Source organism: Pocillopora damicornis, chromosome 5 (genome assembly GCF_964200805.1).
Source record: "Pocillopora damicornis chromosome 5, jaPocDami1.2, whole genome shotgun sequence".
Taxonomy (NCBI): Eukaryota; Metazoa; Cnidaria; class Anthozoa; order Scleractinia; family Pocilloporidae; genus Pocillopora; species Pocillopora damicornis.
This window is the reverse complement of record NC_142674.1, coordinates 27,581,144-27,603,118: the sequence shown is the minus strand read 5'-3', so window position 1 is coordinate 27,603,118 and position 21,975 is coordinate 27,581,144. Positions and strand designations below refer to the sequence as shown.

The 21,975-nt window shown below is 37.5% G+C and overlaps 2 protein-coding genes and 1 long non-coding RNA gene across 3 annotated transcripts in view; 1 reads left to right on the top strand and 2 right to left on the bottom strand.

Annotated features, from left to right (window-relative positions):
* The window catches only part of LOC149046295 (vitellogenin receptor-like), a 211,140-nt gene that overhangs the window by 147,878 nt on the left and 41,287 nt on the right, over positions 1 to 21,975 (top strand). The gene's annotated exons all lie outside the window — the stretch shown is intronic.
* Positions 5,986 to 6,367, bottom strand: LOC149046298 (uncharacterized). Its single transcript, XR_016186674.1, has 2 exons — positions 6,109 to 6,367; positions 5,986 to 6,035 (listed from the first exon to the last, which is right to left on the bottom strand). It is a non-coding gene; the product is annotated as an uncharacterized LOC149046298 (long non-coding RNA).
* On the bottom strand, positions 20,194 to 21,872 carry LOC149046297 (uncharacterized). Its single transcript, XM_089207023.1, has one exon. The coding sequence runs from the start codon at positions 21,677 to 21,679 to the stop codon at positions 20,630 to 20,632; it is 1,050 nt and encodes a 349-aa protein (XP_089063149.1). The 5' UTR covers positions 21,680 to 21,872; the 3' UTR covers positions 20,194 to 20,629.

Below are 21,975 nucleotides of genomic sequence, written 5' to 3'. Positions count from 1 at the left end.
TGTAGTGCCAAATTTTCTCTCTGCCTGTTCGTAACTGCTAATTGAGTTTCATTGACTCATTGCAATTCGTGTTCAAGTTTGTTTACTGTCTCTCTAATTTTCGCGATAAAATTGTGTGACATTTTCTGACCCGTTCAGGATATCTTTTCAGTGAGTTGAAATTTCGGGTGCTTAAGACACATAGTTTCTTCTCGTGATCAGTAAAAGAAAGTGCAGTTCGAACCGTTACTGAATTTTTTAATTCGAAACTTGAGTGTTAAATTCTGCTCGCGCGGAAATTTTCACAGTCTGATCATCGCTCAGTATGTGAAAATCCAGTTACAATTCACCTTATCTAGAATTTAATTGTGGGAAATAGTAGTAAATGCTGTTGGAAAGTGCTCGATACCCATGAGTGTAAGCGAAATACAGTTCAAAATGACTAAAATGAAACACGCACGATTCCCTGTTACTCTGAGTTTCGTGCTTACGCACTCGTCAGACAGACTTCATGAAAAACATTCCTGTAGACTAATTTCTATATAAATGTATATATATATATATATATATATATTAGCCTATATTATATATTATATATATATATTATATTATATATTAGCCTAAGGAATGTTTTTCATTAAATCTGTCTGACGAGTTCGTAAGCACGAAACTCAGAGTAACAGGTAATCTTGCGTGTGTCATTTTAGTCATTTTGAACTGTATCTAGAATTTATATTTTGCTTAGCATATCTTTGCTTAGAGCACTTCAGGGTGAGTTAAACAACCTACGCACACCATGTTCAATCTTTTAGTTAGAAAAGTAGAAAATTACTCACGTAGGAAAGTTTCATTATGTGGTGGTATTTGCCTTTTTCCTTTTGCGATCATTGGCCTTTCGGTACGTTGAATCTCTAAGCAACTTATAAACTAGGTCATAACATAAAAAACCAAAATTCTATTATTTATGGAATTTTGCTTTCTTTCACCATATCAAGTATTTAAAAGTAACAATTTGTTGCCTTAGTATTATTATTTTGTATGAAACACTTGAATTCAGCTAACAATTTATTTCTGTTGCTCTTTCCTCTCTAAAATCATGGTTTGTGGACAATTTAGCGGGTAAGAAATGATTTTAGTTCATACATAGATCATGTTATTAAGCAAAACGTCAAAAAAAGCGAAAATTAAACAACCCTTCTCGAAGCCCTTTTCTTTTATTCTGCTCAATTCAAAATGCTTTGACTCTCTTACCTTTGCGAGGTATATCAAACATCATCATACGTTTTTTTCCCTTTAAGAGTCAGTTGTTATTTATTGTTATCTTTTGCTTCCTTTTTTGGCAGCGAAAGCAGTGTCGCTTTATTATTTTATTATAGAACATCAATCGTTTTCGCATACCTCAAAGAGGTTCATTTGTTGCTGTCCGCAAGAGATTGTAAACTAATTGTTATCTCTTGTATCCAGCTTATAACCTCTAGTGTCTGCAAGATATTTAATCTCTTGATGTCCGAAAATATGCTCAAAGGCATAAATTAATTCGTGTTAATCGATTTTATCATATGGCCAGTCTGGCTCCGCTCATGCAATTCCCTAGAAAAGCTGACGTGTGTAGGGCCGGACAGGTTGATGAAAGCCGGCGCCCGTTTCTCGAAATGCCCGGTAACTTAACGGGCTCGAGGCAATATTTTAAAATTAAAATTTTAGGAAGAGAGAAGCAGCCTGGCGACCTTAGTATTCCATTTTGTTTCTTTAGCTAATAGTTTTATTATAGAATTTTTAAAGCTTTTGAAACCATCTTGAAGGAAAGCAGAACAGCTTTACGGGCTCGTTATGTACCAGAACCCCGATAAACGGGCTCCCGGTCTGGAAAAAGCCGCCCGGCCCTAGTGCACTCGTACAAAAAATATTAAAATGAAAAACATTGTCCGCTTTTGTGACCAAAAATGAGTGAAAGCAGAGGGCACAAATGGAAACAAATGCCACGTTCTTCGATGAAATGTGAGTTTCCTGTTCTAACTCGAAAACAGAAAGGAAAAGTATTAATTGTAGAATAGTTTTTGTGGTTATTCCGCGCGCGCCGGTCTATCGCGTGATATTTAAGAAAAAAAAATTAAAAATTTCCAACACTAAAAAGTCATACAATAAGATGCGTAATGACTGAGTTAGCTCGGGCTGGATGGGAAATATTTGACTTTCGATCGTGGCACTCGGACCTCTGTGCTATGCTCGTTCCGTACGTCATGACCTCGAGCCAAATACTTTCCCGACCAGCCCTTAACTCAGTCAATTAGTACACAGTATCTCACAAAGGCTTTAAACTGAAAGTAAATTTCAGTTGATTCATTTTCTATTCTTTTCCATCGGGTTCACCAACGTCTCATTGACATAACAGGTCGTAAGTAGCTTTTTCTTTACCTTTCCTCATTTTTACATTTCTAACAAACTAGGTACTATTCGACAGTCATCATGTGTTAGACTCTCTTCAGAGTAGTCATCATTTTTGCGAAAGAGTAGATTTGTAAAAGGAAAAGCTTTACCTACAGTGAACCGGTATAGTTTTCGCCCTAATCATCATTTTTGATTGCGGCCAAGAGTTATATTTTGGCAAAATGTCTTTTTTACAATTGGTGGGTGACAGCATGTTAAAGACTGTTATACGGTCAGACTTCCCCATTGAATGCCAACATGGTAACCACTTGAAATACCCAACAGTTGTGGCAAGTGTAATAAGACGCGTAGTCATACTACCGGCTGTTCCATTAAAAAGACGCTTTTTTTAGAACTTTACGATGAGTTTTTATTCCATAACTTAAGCTATGTTATTTAAATCATTCACTGTTCCTCCTTTCTTATCTCATCTTTTCTGTCTAGCCAAAAGGGAAGGTAACTATCAATATCATCCGTTCCTATAAATAAAGAACTCTCCTGTGGCTTAATATACACTACTGACTCTCTGCACCGGCTGATTACTGATCTGCAAATTGCAATCGTGAATAGCAAAGAATTATTTGTGTTTGTATCAGTGACAGTCAGTGATAGTTGGTAATGTCATAATGTTACTATCCAAACGATTTACCGATGTGGACAGTATTAGTATAAAATCAATACCTAAGTCCTGTAATAAATGATATTTTTATAATTATCATCAGATAACAGTCATATGTGGCTGATTGTTTGCTTGATTTAACAAATTCTGTCACACAGTTATCGATTTCAATGTAATATATTGACGTACAAACAAACTGGTTTGTTCAAATAAACAAATGAATAGATCAATGGATTAACATCTTTTCAAAATTGTTTTTCTCTTTCACGGCGTTCTTTCCGGATTCATAAGCGGGTGAGTGCGACGAGTTCAGTTTGTTTGTTAAGCTTATGATGATGTCAAGTATTCCAAGGCTATATTGAGCCACTAATTTACTCATCGAGTGTTAATCTTTCTTTTCATGTTCACCTAACATCCTCATCCTAACTGATATAACAGATTGTAAGTAGCCATACTTGAACTATCATTTATCAGTAGGCAGGATAAAGGGTCGATAAAGATGGTTGAACAAACAAATGGATCCCAATAGAGGGATTCAGACAGGATACTCTTCTCTGTTGATCAGAGGATGTGTGGACAAAGATGTTGCATAGAAATAAAACTTTTAATTGTTACAAGAATTTAATTTCAACTTTTCAGGCTTCTGCCATATACTGGTGGAACTTTTACAGTAAAGTTGAAAATTAGAAATTGAAAACGTTAAAATCCTAGTTTGTTTCTTTTAACATTTTTGCACAGTCATCCATTTGAGCAATAGAAAACAGTGTCACTCTCCCTGGCTTATAACATGATAAATCTTTGACAGATGTTGAGACAACACCAATGACGCTTTTAAATAGGGGACTGTGAGCTGGGTGATTTAAAAGCTTCAAGCCATTAATCTTTTTTAATTTGGAAATGTTAGCTCGAAGTCTCCTTGGAAATTAGAAACTGGGGATATAAACGATAATAATTATGTATTTTGGTATCCTTTATGACAAGATGCAGATTAATGCAGCAAAGGAAGAAAACGGCATAGGTAGAGTGATAATATGACATATGACTCTATGCGCACAACTTATTGTTTTCAAAGGTTGTATGGCATGGTCATCTTGGAAAGGCGGCTGTAAAGAGTGTGGTCGGTACCGCCAAAGAGTCGGTAAGTGACAAGAGGGAGTTTTTAAGAATTTGTGACTCGAAAGTGCAATGGCTGGTTTTCGCCATTGTTTTACAACTTCCCAAAACTATACATTATTTATAAGCTTTTATTCAATTGGATCAATTCTTATGTATAGATTGCAATGATAATTAGGCAGGAACCTTCAGCAGTTATTGGCAATGGATGTTTTCTTTACTAGAAATAAGATGACTTTATCTCCAACCATTTATTACTTTTAAAAGAGATATCTGGATAACCTTACTTCTAGAATTTAACTGCTCAAGAACTCAGGAATCACGGCCTTGTATATGTAAGTGGTTTTATGTATGAGGAGAAAGTAAAGGACTCAATTGTTGCTAGAAAATGCTGCGCAGATATCCTTCATTTGTTCTTTTATTAAACGTCAAACTCTTTGTTTAATATACTTTCGTTTTATCAACAGGGTTAGTAATTTAGATTGGCCACCGTAAAATTATCAAAGTTGACGTTTCAAGCGTTAGCTCTGACAAAGCGCTAACGGTCGAAACGTTAGCTTAGAAGTTTCTATTCTCATTTTCTAATTTTTCTTTTCATACTTTCACCTTGTTTTTAAATTGTACTATTGAATTCTATGCCCAGGTCCTCCTGAAATTAGTATTGAGCTCAAGAATCAGTCGGTTGCCTATCACTCGTCGCTTGAGTTCATTTGCTCTCGAAGCGGTTTCCCTACACCCGAGATACTCTGGACTAAGGATGGGGTGAATTGCGGTAACAAAAACACTCTCACGATTCGCCAAGCGAGATTGGAAGACTCTGGTCAATACACTTGCAGCGCCAAAAACAGCGAAGGAAGCAAAAACTCAACTTTCTGGATTGAAGTGGCGGGAGGTACGGTTCTTATTTACAAATAGAAAGAACTGAAGTCGATAATCAATTTGGATCTTTGGTTGAATGAGGATAAAATCGTTTCTATGATACCAAGTCAAATTTAAGGACTTGAAACCACAAGAGTTTCAAAATTGACTAAAAATAATAAAAAAGTTCTCAATTGATGATAACATTTAAAGGGCGAGAACATGCCAACTTATCAAATGTAAATGAATTTCGTGATCAGACATTTACTTAATTTTGGGGCAGTTTAAACAGATTGCCTTTTGGAGCGTCGAGCAATTTTGACTTTATAGATATCCCCATGTTTTGTCACGGCATTTATTATAAAAGTCCGTTTAAATTTTTTAATTACCTTTTTTTCTGCTTCTTAAATAACAATGACTGACAAGTCATGATTTCATGTACATTTTTTAGAAAAGCAAAAATGTCAAAGTGGCTATCAGTGCATTGTTATTTAAGTATTTATTACTGAAGTTGGAAAGCGAAACATCCATGTAAACTTTACATCTCCATGAACTTGTACTCTTGCTACAACGGACGATCTGAGTGTTTAAAATGAAAGATTTAACGTTATGTTTTCATGGAATGCAAACCTTTTAACCATTAGTATTTGGGTATTCTTCAAAGTAAATGTGTACTTTGAACTCAGAGAAACTGGTAATCCTTGAACATGGTAGCACGGGGTGTTTATATTACACCTAACAACCAGTAAGAAAAGAATGAAGAAATTAATAAATAGGTGACTAAATTGTTACCTCCTGGGTTGTTGCTAAGATAGGAAATCTTTTAAGGAAATAAAAGAATGTTTTGATGTCACATCGGGCTGACTTATACCTTCCTTTATCAAAAGTGAAGAAAACTAATTTCAAAATAACCTTGGTATAGCGACGCTTGATCGCCGCTAGCTGGACCGTACGAATCTCACTGATCGACACAACAAATATCGCCCCAATTTCTTTCATGGAACGCCTCCTTTATTAAATGTCGTATTTGACCGTGAAGCTAAAAATAATTGATTCACAAAATTAGGGACAAGAAATTAGCTATAGAAACACTCGAGGTAAATTAAACTTACATTGTTGCCGGATCTGGCGAGAGTTGACACAAAAAGGACCTTTCCTTCCTTCGATAAAAACGACAGACAATTTCTTTCTTTTAAACCACGTGTGCTTGCGAAATCGATCGAATTATTGAATTGCACAATAGATCCGTTCTGTTTGGAAATGCGATACCACTTACGGAACGCGTGACGAGGCACCTAGTGTGACTTTTACAGATTATTAACTAAACGATTACTAAATCAAAACAAGGGATAAACCCGTGCCTTAGGGGCACTTACACTTGGATTAAAAATAGACCTGGCAATAACGTAATTTGCTTTTATTTCGAAACTAGTTAACTTAGGGTTGGATAAGGGAGGGGGGAGAGGGGGTTAAAATGGAAAATGCGACCCTTTGTTTAGCTTGGTGATCTTTTTACTTCAAGTCTCTCCCCAGATCATTCAGCCTCCGAAAAGCCAATTTCTTACGGAAGGATACCCTGTAAACCTTAGTTGTGTAGCCTCGGGTATTCCAACACCAACCTTGGTCTGGACTTTTAATAATGGTGACCTGCCATCTGGTATCAATCAAACCGATCACGAAGGAGAATCATTCCTAGTTTCGCCAAGTGTCACGAAAGGGATGAATGGGACTTACAAGTGTACAGCAAAAAACAAAGCAAACACAACCAGTTCCTCAGCAACTCTGCATGTTTATGGTAAGTTTAGTTATAATGATATTGATGATGATAATGACGACGACGACGATAAGGACGTTGATGATGACGATGATAATGTTGAAGATGAAGAAGAGAAATAGGAAGAGAAGAAATAAAGACAGAAAAATGAACTTGTAAATCCATGGCAATGGCGACGGAGAAAAGGAACAGCGCGAAGAGAATTTAGGCAAACTCGGCCCAGTTGTATAAAGGGCAGATAGCGCTATCTAAAGGTTAAATATTTTATCCGGTCAATGTGTGACAGCAAAACGTAAAGCGTTCTCCACTAGATAGAGTTTTATCCAGTGGATAGTGTTATCCACTCTTCGAGCAACCGGGGCCTGACCTTCAAAAACCTGGTGATATCAATGCTTAATACTTATGTCCTTGGATCTTTATGGTTACACACGCAAAGAACTGCGTAAACCTGGGTAGGAAAGAAACGCTAAGGAAAAAGGACAGGTGATGGCACAACAGAGAGTTGACTGATTCCAAATACTTGACGATTTGCAATGTACTTTCAAGCTGGAAAAATCTGAAGAAGAGAATTCCGAGACGGAGATCCAGAATCTCAGAAGAAAGCGAAAAGGAAGCGAGACGCAAAAGCCAAAGTTACATACGACACACGATTGTATTCTCTACATTGAGAAACAAAACTAGAACAGAGGAAACTACCTATAGCGAATACGCTTCTATCCGTGACCGAAATCGGAGGTCGAATAACGATTAAGCATTCGAAAGAATTCCCTCGCATCCTCAATTCTCTTAGATCTCTCCGCGAAGTCGATTTATGGCTTTTTTTAAATCGCAATGTTACTTAGCCAATGAGGATGGAGAATATCACAGAGTCAAGATTTACGGATTTACACGCTGAAAAAGAACGAAGTGAATTTTCTTCCCAAGTTTCCGTCTGTAACATTATAAAAATCGGCTTTCAGGACTGTTTATTAAACCAAAGATGACTGAGGAACCTCTGTGGAGAATTATGCGGAATAGAAAGCATGCAGAGCAAAAACACAAAAGAGGAAACAGGGAGTCGGTTTGTACCAGAAATCTCATTGGTTAGCTGCGCACACCTGTTCGATTTCCGATACTACCAACTTATGTATAAACTACCATATGGAGAGACTTTCCAAGAAGTATTTTCTATCGATTGAAATGTCATAACAGCTCTTGATTCTAGTTCCGTCTATGATACCCATAATTTATCCATGGAAATTTAACCGTGTCAGCTTGAGAAAATGTTGTAAGTCCACTCGAGAAAATGTAGTAAGTCCACTCTCCTCAGGAAGTGATAGAAAACCACCTGATGAAGTTGTTGTAGTACTTTAGAATTTAGACGGACGATCATCTACTTGAAATCACACCCGATACCGCAGTGCTGGAAAAGTAAGAAACTTCGTGTTGCATGACCCTCTTGCTGTGTCCTTTTGATACAAGGGTGCAGAAAAAAGAACAAGATAAGATGGAACATTATAAAGACCTTAATTTAGAAGTTCAGCGGAGGATCTGGGTCGGTTGAAACAGTAACCAGAAAATTTTAAACATAAGGGCTTCAAGCTTGTTCTGAAACTCTTTCTAAACCTCACGAAACTCACGAGGAAACACTTTTCTTGTTTTTCTTTTCACTTAAAGCAAACTGTTCGAAGCATTCCTATAGAGGTCGCATTTGACTCGTTTTGTTTCCATGTTTGTTTTTGGGGTGTTTCTAATGCAGTTGAAGGTTTAATGTGACACTAGCATTCTAACGAATTGCCCCTTCTTCAACGCAGGAAAAGCCTCTGCTCAAGTTGTTTCAGAGAAATACATAACACTCATTAAAGGATATGCCCTGGCATTGACCTGCAAAGTCAACGAAGAAACAATGAACATCACGTGGAAAAAAGATGGAGAAACAATAACAGAAAGAGCAGTTATAGAAACACGATTAGACGAGACAAAGAGTAGACTTGCTCTTACTGAAGTTCTGGAAGAGGACAGTGGTGAATATTCTTGTGAAGCACGTAACAAGCCAGGAACTGTGGCTCGCTCTGTTGTGATGGTAAATGTCAAAGGTAAGCTGTTTAAGGAACTACATATAATTTTAGTAATTAACTATGTAAGGTCATTATTATAAAATGCACCTCCGCTTTTTAAGTTCCTCACAAACTTTTCCAGTGGTTTTTTGGTCTTCTGGGAACTAGAAATTTGAAATTAATTAAATTTGAAAGAGATTTAAAAAAAACTATTTTAAAACGAATTTGAAACAGTAGCAGTATGCTGCACATATTCTATAATTCTTTCACCAATCTTTCTCTTTCTGTCTGCCTGTTTTTGTAAATTAACACATCTGCGTCTGTTTTCCCAAAGGTTAATCCCGGCCACCCAACGCGAGTAACGAACAACGTGAATTATTGGAAAAAAAAATTAGCTTTCTATCTGGATAGTTGGTGATATTAATTTTTATTCTTAATGCTGACCAGCAAATTACTTTCCTACTAAGCTTCTTCTATTATTATGTTTCGGGAAATTCAGAGGCTCCCTCCAGCAGCTCACCTCCCTCCAGCAGCTCATCTTCCTCCAGCAGCTCACTGGAGTGGTACTACATTGGGGGACCTTTGGCTGCTGTCGTTTTTCTACTGGCGCTCATTTCATACATTAAAAAACGGCGTGAGACAGGTAAAATGTTACCATACGAAAATAAAATGTCTTCATATGGCAGATTGCGGCTTTTAATACGTCAGTGTTTTGGAGCACGAAGGAGCTATTTAAAGCAGGTCATATTGTGCATTTCCAGCGCTGATTTTGAAGGTCCCTCTACAGTCCCGGCAAAGGCCATTACTAATCAAATTACAAAAAGATCACAAATTATATGAAACTAATTACCATGATAACCCACCTTATTCCTTCTCCTGTTGTTGGACAACAGAGTCAAATATAAGTTACACGTGGTTTCTGAGTCGCTGTCAATGATGTCATTCTTACTCACAACGAAGCGATTTCTTTCATCTGTTTCCACATATCCTTTGACAATAGCCCCACCTGAGGTGCCACCTAGGCTGCGGTAAGTGAATTCCCTTTTTAATGCTCAATGTCTGAACGTGTGGTTATTTCCGAAGTTTCTAACTCTTGAATAAGTCTCAGTAGAGTAGTGATAAGCGCCACTGCTGAGTAAATACGTCTTTTTTTTTCTGTTCGGACTGACTATGTTCACCATTAAGAGCACACTGGTCAAAATAAAAGGTTTTTTATTTCGAACCAGCAGCAGTTTTCGAAGCCGTTCTTATCAAATGGCAATCAAATGTTTCTTAACATCCTGTCTGTTTTGGATTCGTTCGTCCTTCACTTGTTTTGACATCTTGTTTAGTATCTTTTTTTTTTGTTACCAGTATGCCAGGTTGTGGGTGACGTACTTTTAAAGAAGAAGAGAAGCTTTGACCCTTCGTCACTCTTTGTTACAGAAACTACAGTTGAAATACACTCGGAGTCTTGTAGGCCGATTTATAATAATATTACTCGATGTATCGATTGTGGACAATACTTCGGATGGTTTTAATTAGTATTTCATTTCTCGCGTAGGAGGCACGATATTTATATGACGTAAAATGCCGAAAAACACAGTCGGCGCTAAGTTTATTCAATAAAATCTCCTCTCTGGGTCGATGCGTTCAGTAAATTAGTATCTAAATTTCACCTATTTCAATAATTTTTTCATTGGCAAGTGATAATTTTCTGAAGCACCCGGAAATAAAAACGAAAAGAAAAAAATTAAAGTGAAAATATAAAGGATATCTTTACCACGTTACGTTAAACCAGATTCAAAGAAGGAAAAGATAGATAGGTAACACAGATAGTTAAAGTCTTGTTTTCATCTGCAATTATTCAGTGAAGGGGACGATGAAATTGAGATGGATCAGCTGAACGTAAACACAGATGGGTGGGAGATTGCAGTTGACCGCCTGATCCTTCGCGAGCATATTGGCAGAGGGGCATTCGGTTCAGTGTGGCGAGCGCTACTGGGTCGTTCTCGAGGCAGACCTGGAAATCGCACGGTTGCTGCGAAATGCTTCCTACGTAAGTACTTACTTATAAAGCTTGATTAAACTATCCTTTATTAATTTTTTGAGTAATATATCTTAATAAAGGGCATTCACTTAGAATATGCTTTATTAACGTACTTGATACATAACATGGATAGCTTAAAAACTGTGCGCCGTTAAAATGATTTACCAGCTGGCATGTCAAATTGTTAGCGGATGGTTCCCCGGGGGATCGGTTGTTAAGTCTTTTGTCATACAACGCTACTACCATACAACAGAACACGAATATCATTTGAAGCATTAGAAGCTGTGGAGAAAAATGAAAATTTATTGCTTAAATTGCATTCAAGCGAATAAAAGCGGAAAATACCATAATACTGAAAATGTCACTCCTTCGTGTATTTTGTAAAATTGCTCGCTTAGAAACTTTTGATGGGAAATAATGTCATGTGACCTCAAAGAAACCTGGAGAGGGTGAGTCTGGCGCAAAAAGCTCAGAGCCATTTGCCAGTCTAGTGGTGGTAGTATGATCTTCTTCCGCTGGAAAAGCGGAACGTCAAAATGCAATAGAACTTGTATGAAGCGGTCACCTTGTAATAAGCGGTCGGTTTTCAAAGTATCGAAACTTTCCTCCTTTGCTTATAGTGCTTTTTATATCAAGCAATTGTGGTCACCCTTTACTAAGTCCCAACAGCCTATTTTTAATGTTCCTCACCTGTATTTAACGGTCACTAAAGCGGAAGTACTCAAATAAAATTAAGAATAATCTTTCAAGTAAAATTGAATCCAGGTTTATCTCCCGAAATCAATGTTAGTAATATTTTTGAGCGAGGTTGTGTATGTTAAGTGGTCCGTGATGGCATAGAGTGGCGTTTTTAAACTTTTATCAGTAGTAGCCCTATTCCGTGGAACCTATGTTAAACGGTCAACCATTTCCCGTGCGTGACCGCTAAACACAGGTTCGACTGTAACAAGCTTATAGAGTCAAACGAATTTAAAATAATTCTGGAAATGCTAACGAATTATTGTAGTTTTTAGTAAGATAAAAGCAAGGATTATGTACCATATGAACGGTAGGAAACAAGAAGGCGCAAACAGAGCATATCTTTAATAAAAATTGTCTCAAATATCTATTCGACCGACTATTAGGTATTATAACAGGTGCAATTTCTAGGCTTAATTGCGTCTCTACTTTTGTAAGTTGTCTGTAAACAATTGCGCGGTTCAATGAGCTTGCCTAGTTAACAACAATGCTCGAGATGTGCAGCGTTTTCTTAGCAAATAATTTTTTCAACGAGGATGAATCTATTTTGGAAATTTCATGTTCAATACAATTGAACAAGACGACTAACTGACATTTTTGTGACAAGTATGGATTATATGGGGTTTAGAAAACTAACTTTTTTTTATGTAGACCAAATTTATTAGAAGTTGCACTGGTAATGTAGCACTTAGTATACAAATTTACCACATAATTGTGTCTCTCTTGACATGCAAAGTTTGTTTGTTTATCTAATTTTTGTGTGGTTTCCCAGCAATCTCTGGAGAGAAAGGAAGGAAGGCCCTGCTGAGAGAGATCGAGTTATTAAAACTCTTTGGAAGGGAGGGCCATGAAAATGTTGTTAAGTTCATTGGTTGTGTTACAGTTGGAGGTAATCAGCTATTGTTATGAATATAATCAGCTAATTCACAGTAACGATAAAAACATATCCGACGTCAACCAGTATTGCTTAGATGGTGTACTAATTCAAGGGTTATTTCCAATTTTTTGTCTAATCTAAAGAAATTTACTTCGCACTGTATGTAGGCCATTTTACTTGGAAGATTTAAGCTCTAAAATTTACATGCTAATTGTCATAATAGTTTTAACTTATGATGGGAAGTCTCTGTCTATTTATCTGCCATCCCTATTTTTCTGCCTTTCTGTTTATCTGTCTGTCTGTCCATCTCTCTGTGTGTCTGTCTGTATTTCTGTATCTGCTGTATGTGTCCATCCGTTTTCTATCTGCGTTTTTTTCCTCTTTGACTTTCCCTCTCTTTCTTAGATATAACCAAATGTATAAGTAGATAAAGCATGTACAATTCAAACACATTTTGCAACTTCTGCATTGCTTGCCATATAATAATTTTCTTGTTTTTCCCTCTTAGTTCAGCCAATGCTTATCATGGAGTACCTGTGGCGAGGTGACTTGCTGGGCTATCTCAGAAAATCCAGGGGGGTTTTCGACCAATATCATCATGGGGTCGGAGGGGTCGACCACTTGACAACATATGACATGGTGTTGTTTGCTAAACAGATCGCACATGGCATGACTTTTCTCGCGTCCAGAGGGGTAAGTGCTCAAACTCTTTCTAGTCAGTATGTGATCCTGCATGTGTTAAAATGGCGTGACTTGCAAATCGTCAAAAGAATATTCTGTACAGCTAAAAAGATCCAGCACATTAGAATCACTATTTCACAGAGAAATGGTTTGACATTAGCATGATGTTAAACTTTCTACCTATATTTTATTTTTTATTTTATGTAGTTTATAAAAGTCCCTTTTGGCAGATCATATCATTTTTTGTTTTCGATTTCAGATAATTCATCGCGATCTTGCAGCTCGTAACATCCTTCTTGATGAGCATCGTGTCTGCAAGTTGACTGACTTTGGGCTCTCTTATCAGGATTTCAAATACGGCCCAGGAAATGCCAAGAGGGTAATTTTCAGAATTTTTTCATCATTTAGTCATTTGGTTTTGGGGCTGCTGGAAGATAAAAATGTGAAGAATTAAAATATTACTGTCCTCACAAACCTTCTTTTCAGTTATACAGTTTTACTGCAAAACACATTTCCCTTCAATGGGAAGCCGTTCTAAGCGTATCGAAACTTTCACAGAAAAAAAAAATTGTACCTATGGAGTGAACACAGGAAATAAGAAAGCTGGAAGAGATATCCTTCTCTGAATAGCAAAGATACAAAATCGAAAGGCAAAGAAACAGGAGATTTAAAGGAAAAGGAGTGTGTGAATTGTTTCCATAGAATTTGTACAAAGGTTTCTACTGTTCTTGACATTATCGTTAGTCCTCACATTACGGTTTTAATCTTATATACAAAATATTTTAGAAGTTGTATACAAGGCTCTTTAGATGTCAGATGTCTATAGTATTTTGGTTACTCATCCAGGGATGTATCCCAATCAAATGGACTGCACCCGAGATTCTCTTTGGACATGTGGAACAACTGTCAACCAAAAGCGATGTGTACGTACTGTATTGGTTATTATCAACATATATTCCAAGAGTGAACATTTTTACGATTCTACCTTAACTTAGCGAGGAAAACTAGAATATTCAGTGCTCTATTGATTAGAGGGTCATTAAGAAACGTCAAGCTGGGAAACAGCTGAGGTTACAGCTGTAGTATGAGACTTTACATGAATATTAAGTTTAACGAGCAATATCGAAAATCTGATTAGGATAAGAACAGACGGATGAAAGGATGAGTGGATAATCAAACAAATAAATATGGCGTTTTCTGTTAAGGAGGTTGCTTATGTCTTGATGGCATGTTTTTAAACATCCCAAGTATCTGAGTGATTATAATCTTTCTACCCCAGTTGAGATATATCGTCATCCTTCTATTTCTTTGACAGGTGGTCCTACGGCATCGTCCTGTATGAAATCTTCACTGTCGGTACTTAACTTGTTTGTTACTTTACATTCAGGAAATATACCTGCCGAGATTGCACGCACAATTACTAATTGATGAGTGATACCGAGCGAACAAAAGAGCATTGAACGATAGAGAAGTTGAAGCAGTACTCAATGTTGCTGATAAATAAAATTATGACGATGCATAACAGCTTGACATAAAACTTAAGTTTAAGTAGAACTGAAAGTATTTAGTACATTATTGAAAAACCTTAAATCCATCGCTACACTTAAATTTGTTTTTTTTACAGTACTCTATCATCTGATGTAAAACCGAAATCTATTTCAGCAATTAATTGTCGTTTTCACAGAAGAATCATTTCGATCGCCCTGAGAGGAATGAAAGTGATTACAACAAAAAGAGTGTGCTTTTTTGGCGAACAGAAAAAAACATTATTTTTCCACAGGAGGCATTCCTTACGAAGGATGGTCTCAATCCACGACAATGAAAAAAATCGAAGAAGGTTATCGTCTGCCAAAGCCTGAACATATCGACGACAGTTTGTAAGTGTTGCTTCCTCTGTGTGGAATGTTATATAAGTCAAAAGCAATATCGATTGCTGCTGTGGTCAGGTGTTTTTGATACTCTTGGTCTGAATAAGAAGTCTTCCTAAGAAATTAATCTTATCTTGTCAATACAAAAATTTAAAAGAAAAGTTGTTGAGTCAAATAAAGAATACGGTGGGTTTTTCATCACAGAATTCGTTTGAGCTGCAATGTAATGAGATAAACTTAGCATTTCAGTTATTTTTGTAACTAGTTGTGGTTTCTCAACTTTGCTACTTGCAATATTAGTGCCTATCGCGGAATTACTGTGATCATATGTCCCTGTGTTTTTCTATAGATACGCGGTGATGTTAAACTGCTGGAAATACGAAAGCGCCAGCCGGCCACACTTTGTGAAGCTCTACCAAACAATGGATACATATATTAAAACAAAGGTTTGCCATACAGCGTCTAATTCAGGATATACTTTAGCAATTGAAATTGGTATCCTATCAAGTCAATTGCGAATTTCTTTTCACGTCAATGTGATGTCAAAACGCATTAACTACCCAGCCGCTAACAATTTGTGAATTCAGTTTCATCATGAACCAATGTTACTTTTTAAACATATGCAAGTGTGTTTACGTCATGTCAGTCTGGATCATCCTTATTTTCCCTCTGTTGTCTACACACAAGAAAGAACGGAACAGATCTTAAAATTACACTTTTGGAAAACTTTGACAGAAAGGGAGACCTTACCCGAATTTTTTCCTTATCAATTTATGCAAGTACTAATGGTTCTTGTCTTTGTGACCGATATCTGATCTGCTATTTTTTTGTCTTTTTAGTGACTCATTTTTGGAATTCCTTCGTTCAAGATTTTTTAACTCATGCAGTTCCTGATAAACTTCTAATCTTTTTCATAGACATATGTAGATATCTTTGACGATGACAAGTATGATCAGGATAAGTACAACTTTGTCGATGACCGTGGAGCTGTTGCAAATCCAGAAGATGCAGGAGCGGACGAGCTAGGAGCAGCTGCAGCAAATCCCATCGGTGAATTGGGTGAACTCGGTGCTATGGCACATCCCTTTCTGGTTGCAATGGACGATGGCGCTACAGCTTTCCCTTTTGGAATTAACGTAGGAGACGAAGGAGCACCTGCAACAGATCCCGACCGTGAAGTGGGTGAACACGGTGCTACAGCACATCCCTTTGTGATTGCAATAGACGATGGTGCTACAGCTTTCGCTATCAACGTACAAGATACAGGGGCAGCTGCAGCAAATCTCGCCCATGAAGTGGGTAAGCACGGTGATGCTGCACATTCCTTTGTGGTTGCAATTGACGATGGTGCTACAGCTTTCCCCTTCGCTATTAACTTACAAGACAAAGGGGCAGCTGCAGCAAATCTCGCCCATGAAGTGGGTAAGCACGGTGCCACTGCACATCCCTTTGTGGTTGCAATTGACGATGGCGCTACAGCCTTCCCCTTCGCTATTGACTTACAAGACAAAGAGGCAGCCGCAGGAAATCTCGCCCGTGAAGTGGGTAAGCACGGTGCTACGGCACATCCCTCTATGGTTGGAATTGACGATAATGCTACAGCTTTCCCTCTCGGAATCAAAGTAGAAGAAGAAGGTTGCGCAGCATACACTTTTGAGAGTGATAAGAAAGATATGGATGCCCAAGCGTACCCTTTGGAGAGTGATACTTTACCATATCTTAGCGAGAACGAGGAAGAAGATGTTGATGACTCCGAGTGCCCTCTTGCGATTGAGGAAGAAGAAATTGATGACTACGAGTGCCCTCTTGCGATTGAGGGAGAAAAAATTGATCCTTCACCATCCTCCCTGGTGATGGACCAAAACAGTCTAGATACTTCGGTATGTCCCCTTGTGACTGACGAAGAAAATTCTGATTCTTTAGCATGCCCCCTTATGGGTGAGGAAGAAGATTCCAATAACTCAGCATGCTCCCCTGTAACTGGGAAAGAAGATTTCGAAGCCACAGGAAGCCTTTCTGTTACTGAAAAAGAAGATCCTAACTCTTTAGCACGCTCCGCAAATGGGGTGAACAAACCTGATACCTCACCATTCCCTTGTATGAGGGAGGAAGAAGATCTTGATTCTTTAGAATACAATCCCCTGATCGAAAAAGAAGGCCACAGTGATTCTGTCTTCCCTCCAGATATTCAAATTGATGACGAAGAAGGTGTAACAAGTGAACCTGAAAATAACGTTGGTTATGAAGGTGCTGTAGCAGTTCAATCTGAAAAGGAGGCAGTAGAAGAAGAACCTGAGACTTGCCAACTAAAGTACACGAAGGATGAACAAGACGATCTTGGAAACTATATGGACGACCAAAGTGATGCTGTAGACCTTCTTGATGGGGAGGCTGGCGTACAAGAGTATGATGGTAATCAACTTACTGCTGCAGATAAAGACGAAACTGGAAGTGACGAAGACGAGGAGTCATCTGAAGTAACTCCTCTTGTGCAGGACTGAGGCTTAATAGCAGAATTGCTGAACCTCCAAGGTTGTAGTCTTATAGTAGTTTAGGTTGTAGTTTAGATTTCGAGAACTTCAGCCTCAATATTTCATAGCTTTTGATTTTAAGATGTAGTTTCTATCGTACTTTTACTTTATTAATGCTTTGCTAGTGATGATAACCATTTCCATAGTTTATAAATGGAGGTTAGATTGAATTTTCTTGAAAAAAAAACTTGTTTATTTACTTCACTTTTGCATTTCTTAGTTTACCGTTTATTTGCTTGGTGCACTTGTCAGTGCTTTGTTGTTGTTATTGACTGTAGGCTGATGGAGACAAGAAAAAAAAAAGAAAAAGAAATTGCTGTTAAGATAATTTTTATAACTGATCTAGTCAGAAATTTTGCGTAAATTTGTGGGTGTTGTTCCTAGTATAAGTAATATTTCTTAATTTTTTTGTAAGTGCATTGAAGAGAAGAACAATAATGGACATGTTGATCTCTCCCAAGTCACAATGAATATTTACCCTGTTAGGAATAATTAAATTGTTGTAAAGCACTCTCTAAATGCTTCAGTAAACTTATATAAGCTAAACTCGTTTTGTTTACTCCATTCGTTGCAGCAAAATTGCTGGTTCGGATCAGACCACTTTAAGCAAAACAAAGGCATATGCGCATAAAATGTCATTAATAAGAGTAGAGACAAAAGGGAGAAAAAGGGTGGGGCGAGGAAATCTAACTGTACATCTGATGGACACAATAAACTAAAATGACATTTAGGCTCCTCCAAAACACAGTCGAGCCAATATAACAATGGATTCTCATTCAATCATTTTTCAATTTTGTTTTTGCCACGAGCACTTACATATAAAGCTAACATTGCCTAACCTATTACTTCAACTTTCATCGTGGGGAGAACTGTGCTGATTTTTTAGAGAAACAGGCAACTGCGGTTATTTTCTTACTGTTTTTCGCTGTGTTTCTTGACATGAGCAAGGCCTTTGCCAAGATTAACAATGGCATTTCGGTGTGGCTTAGTTCATCATTAATCCATCTGATAGACAACAAGTAGTGCTCATAAATTCTGAGTTCTCTGACCCTCTGGTCTTTGAATCCAGAGTGCCACAAGCGATTCTTCCATGACTTGTCTTATTCAGAATATATGTAAATGACTTTTCATATGCCCCTCAATCTTGTTTTACTGAATATTATTGGATGATGCTAAGCTTCAGATTTCTTTCCCAGTTCAAGGCTGGGCGAAGACAATTTTTTCTGAGACGTGGAGTGTCCTTTAAATTAAAGTGAAGTAAAACCACGATCGTCGATAAAAGATCAGTAGGGACTCTGACGTCGATCTATACAATTTTGGTTCATGTCTTTTAATTTATTTCGGTATTTGTCTATTTGGCTGTTGAGGATACGTTGTAAGAAGTATTTATCGTTTAGATAGGGTTTTGAAATTTTTGTACACGAAATTAAATTTAAGTATGTTTTTATTTGAACCTCCCGAACATCTGACATATTTCGACCCACTCAAAATGAATATAAAGAACCCAAAAGTAATCACTAAAACGTAACTTCGCTCATCCTTCTCCATTCACCTCCACGGGATTTGCGCCCAAAAAAGTTGAGACTGTTGCAGGAATAAATTAATCAAAATCATCTTTTTGCATCATTTTATCTCATAGAATTAAAGTATACACTAAAACAGTCATTTAAGTGCGGTGGCAAGAGGTGGGTGTTTACATCTCCGCTTCGCAGCTTGGTAAATATCCACCTCTAGTTAAATCTAACTCGGTGAAGAGTTAAGAAATAATAAACATTTGATAAATTTCCAGTGTAGCGATTAGCATCGCAACTTATCGTGATAATGCAAACATTTCAGAAAAGACAACATTGGAAAATGAATCATTTTTCTATCCATATCTTGTAAAATTAATGTCAATAAAGGAAATATAAATAAATTCGAAAGGTCTTGGCTGGCCACCAAACACCAGCACACGCACAACAATAACTAAAGTGTGTCAATAATCATATATTATTACCCTTGGTGTTATCAAAACAAGCAGGCTGACATATCTGTCAACTAAAAACGGTTTATTTATGCGACTAAGAATAAAGTATTTGAAAGCCTGATGACCCAATTTGCCAGTCTCTAGCTAAATACTATAACAGGTACTGACAAGTAAACACGTAATACCTCTTGAAAACCGTCAGGAGACGGATTGTGCCTTTTTTTGTGTGAGCGTAACCGGTTTTCATGACTAAGCTATTGAGTCATTCATCACGCCCTTAAAACCAAGACTATTGCCAAAATGGCCTAGAGTATATTCTAGAGCTCGTGTGAATGATTTATTTGTGATACATCATTACACATTTCACGCTTTGTTTTTGGAAGCAGATGTGAACTGTTTGTGGAAAAAAAAAATTGTTGAACATTGATAAGGGCTGAGACGCGCGCTTGTGTTTTCATCATAAAGTTAAAGCTCTTGGCTAAATCTCGTTTTTTAATTATTCTCGAATTTACTAATACCAAAATATAAGCCATTTAATTACCAATCAGCCATTTTTGTGGCTTCCTCAATTTGTGAGATGTTTAATTTAGTCTTATTTGATATTCAAGCATGACGCATTTTAAAATAAAGGTTAGACATATTCATCTTGAGGTTTTTCCTCCTGATTGTGGGGAACAGTCAGCTGAAAGAGGCCAAAAATGCAAAAGAAAGCAGTGGTTCACTGTGAATGTATGTATAGAGAAGTCAGCAATAACTGAGGCGGCGAAAAAGGAAAAGAAAATAACAACCTTACTTGTTTAAAAGCGCCGCCGGCAATAGGACTAAAGGGGCCGCACAAATGTACGGGGTAGACTCTTTTAAGGTTTTATTCGACAAAGTTGCTTCGCACTTCGCTGAAAACGGTTTGTTTAGTCAATATGCGAGTTATTAGATTTACGCATGAGAGAACAGGGCATATCGAGCAAAGACAAGTCCACAATTAACGTTTATTTATTAATTTTGTTTATGCATGGGCGATCTTTAAATAAATATTAGAAACCCGTCCAAAATAGATGGAAAGAATCAATTCTCAATCACAAGGGCAATTCTCAAGGACACGGAAGTTTTTCCACATAAATACAGGCGACCTCGAATCACGAACAACAACAAAACGCCCTGGCTGTGTCCTTTACTGCCTTTCTCACTTCTGTGATTTTCCAACAGTAAAGAAAGGGATTCAGAGATGAGTTAAGATAAACTAAAGTTTTCGTAAAGAGCCACAGAACATGAATTGCTGATCCACTAAGTACTGTATGTCTCAATATCGACACAATTATAAAAGGGGTGTAGCATGCCACTAAAGCCAACCGCACCCAAAATATGCTGGAAACTGTTTTCTGATATTGTTTGATGTTTAGTTGAACTCTTTCGTTTAATCTTTGTTTTGATGAACCTTTTGCTGTCCATGCACGTACTCTTCCCCTTCCTGTACCTTTTACTCCTGCTCCTTCTTCTGTGGCTGTTCTTGTCCCCGTTATTGCGCCTGCTTCATCCTTTCCTGCTCCTATATCTTCTCCTGCATTTGACCGTCCTTCGCCAGGGTTGTCTTCTACTTCAGCCTGGTACCGCTGTAATCTCAGGTGGATCTTTACGTAGCAAAACACGGAAGTAACCAGAGATACCACAACGGCCACAAAAGCAACAATCTCCGAAACCGTTTGACTCCAGACACGAACCAATCCGCATAAAACAGCAATTATCCAGCATAAAAGTATAACAGCTTGAGTTCGCTTTAGTGTCACAACTTGTCTGTATCTCCGCCTCAATAACAGAACAAGAAGTCTGTCAACACTGATGGCTGTTGATATCAGTACAGTCACCCCAAACAAAACATAGTTGGATATACAAACAACCTCTTCAACGTAATACACAATATCTATGTCGGTGTTACCAAGATCAATGTAAAGAAATAAAACAGTCACGACCAGAGGTTGTGAAAAAAGACCCACACAGAGATCAATAGCGGCTAGACATTCAAACAGGACCTTTGCAGCGGGATGCAAAGAGGACACTTTATAAAATGTTAATAGAAGCAGAGCATTACCAAGAGATGCAATGAAGGAGAGGACAATGTTGAAAGCGAGGAGAAATGCTACTACTCCAATTGGTAATTGTGAAGATAACTGGCTAGTGAGGGTCGCCATTGGCGCTCACGTTCAGACTTGTGGCTCTGTCTTTCCCTCTTTTGGCAGCAAATGAACGTTTATTGGGCGATCCCTATTCGATATAAGAGTATTATTGTTTTGTCGAGAATTTTAACAGTTTCTATTGGATAAAAAATTCCTCCTGTTCTCTGATTTTCCGATGACAAATGTCACAGCTATAATTAGACTTGTCTTTAACTCTTTCGTGTTTTATTCATATTCTTTGAATTTTCATCATGTTTAGTAAGCAGGTGCCACATTTATTTAACATACTAAATGACGTAGAATCTGAATTA

Excerpts from the sequence above, each read along its gene's own strand:
- LOC149046297 (XM_089207023.1), bottom strand. The coding sequence starts at position 21,679 with ATGGCGACCCTCACTAGCCAGTTATCTTCACAATTACCAATTGGAGTA.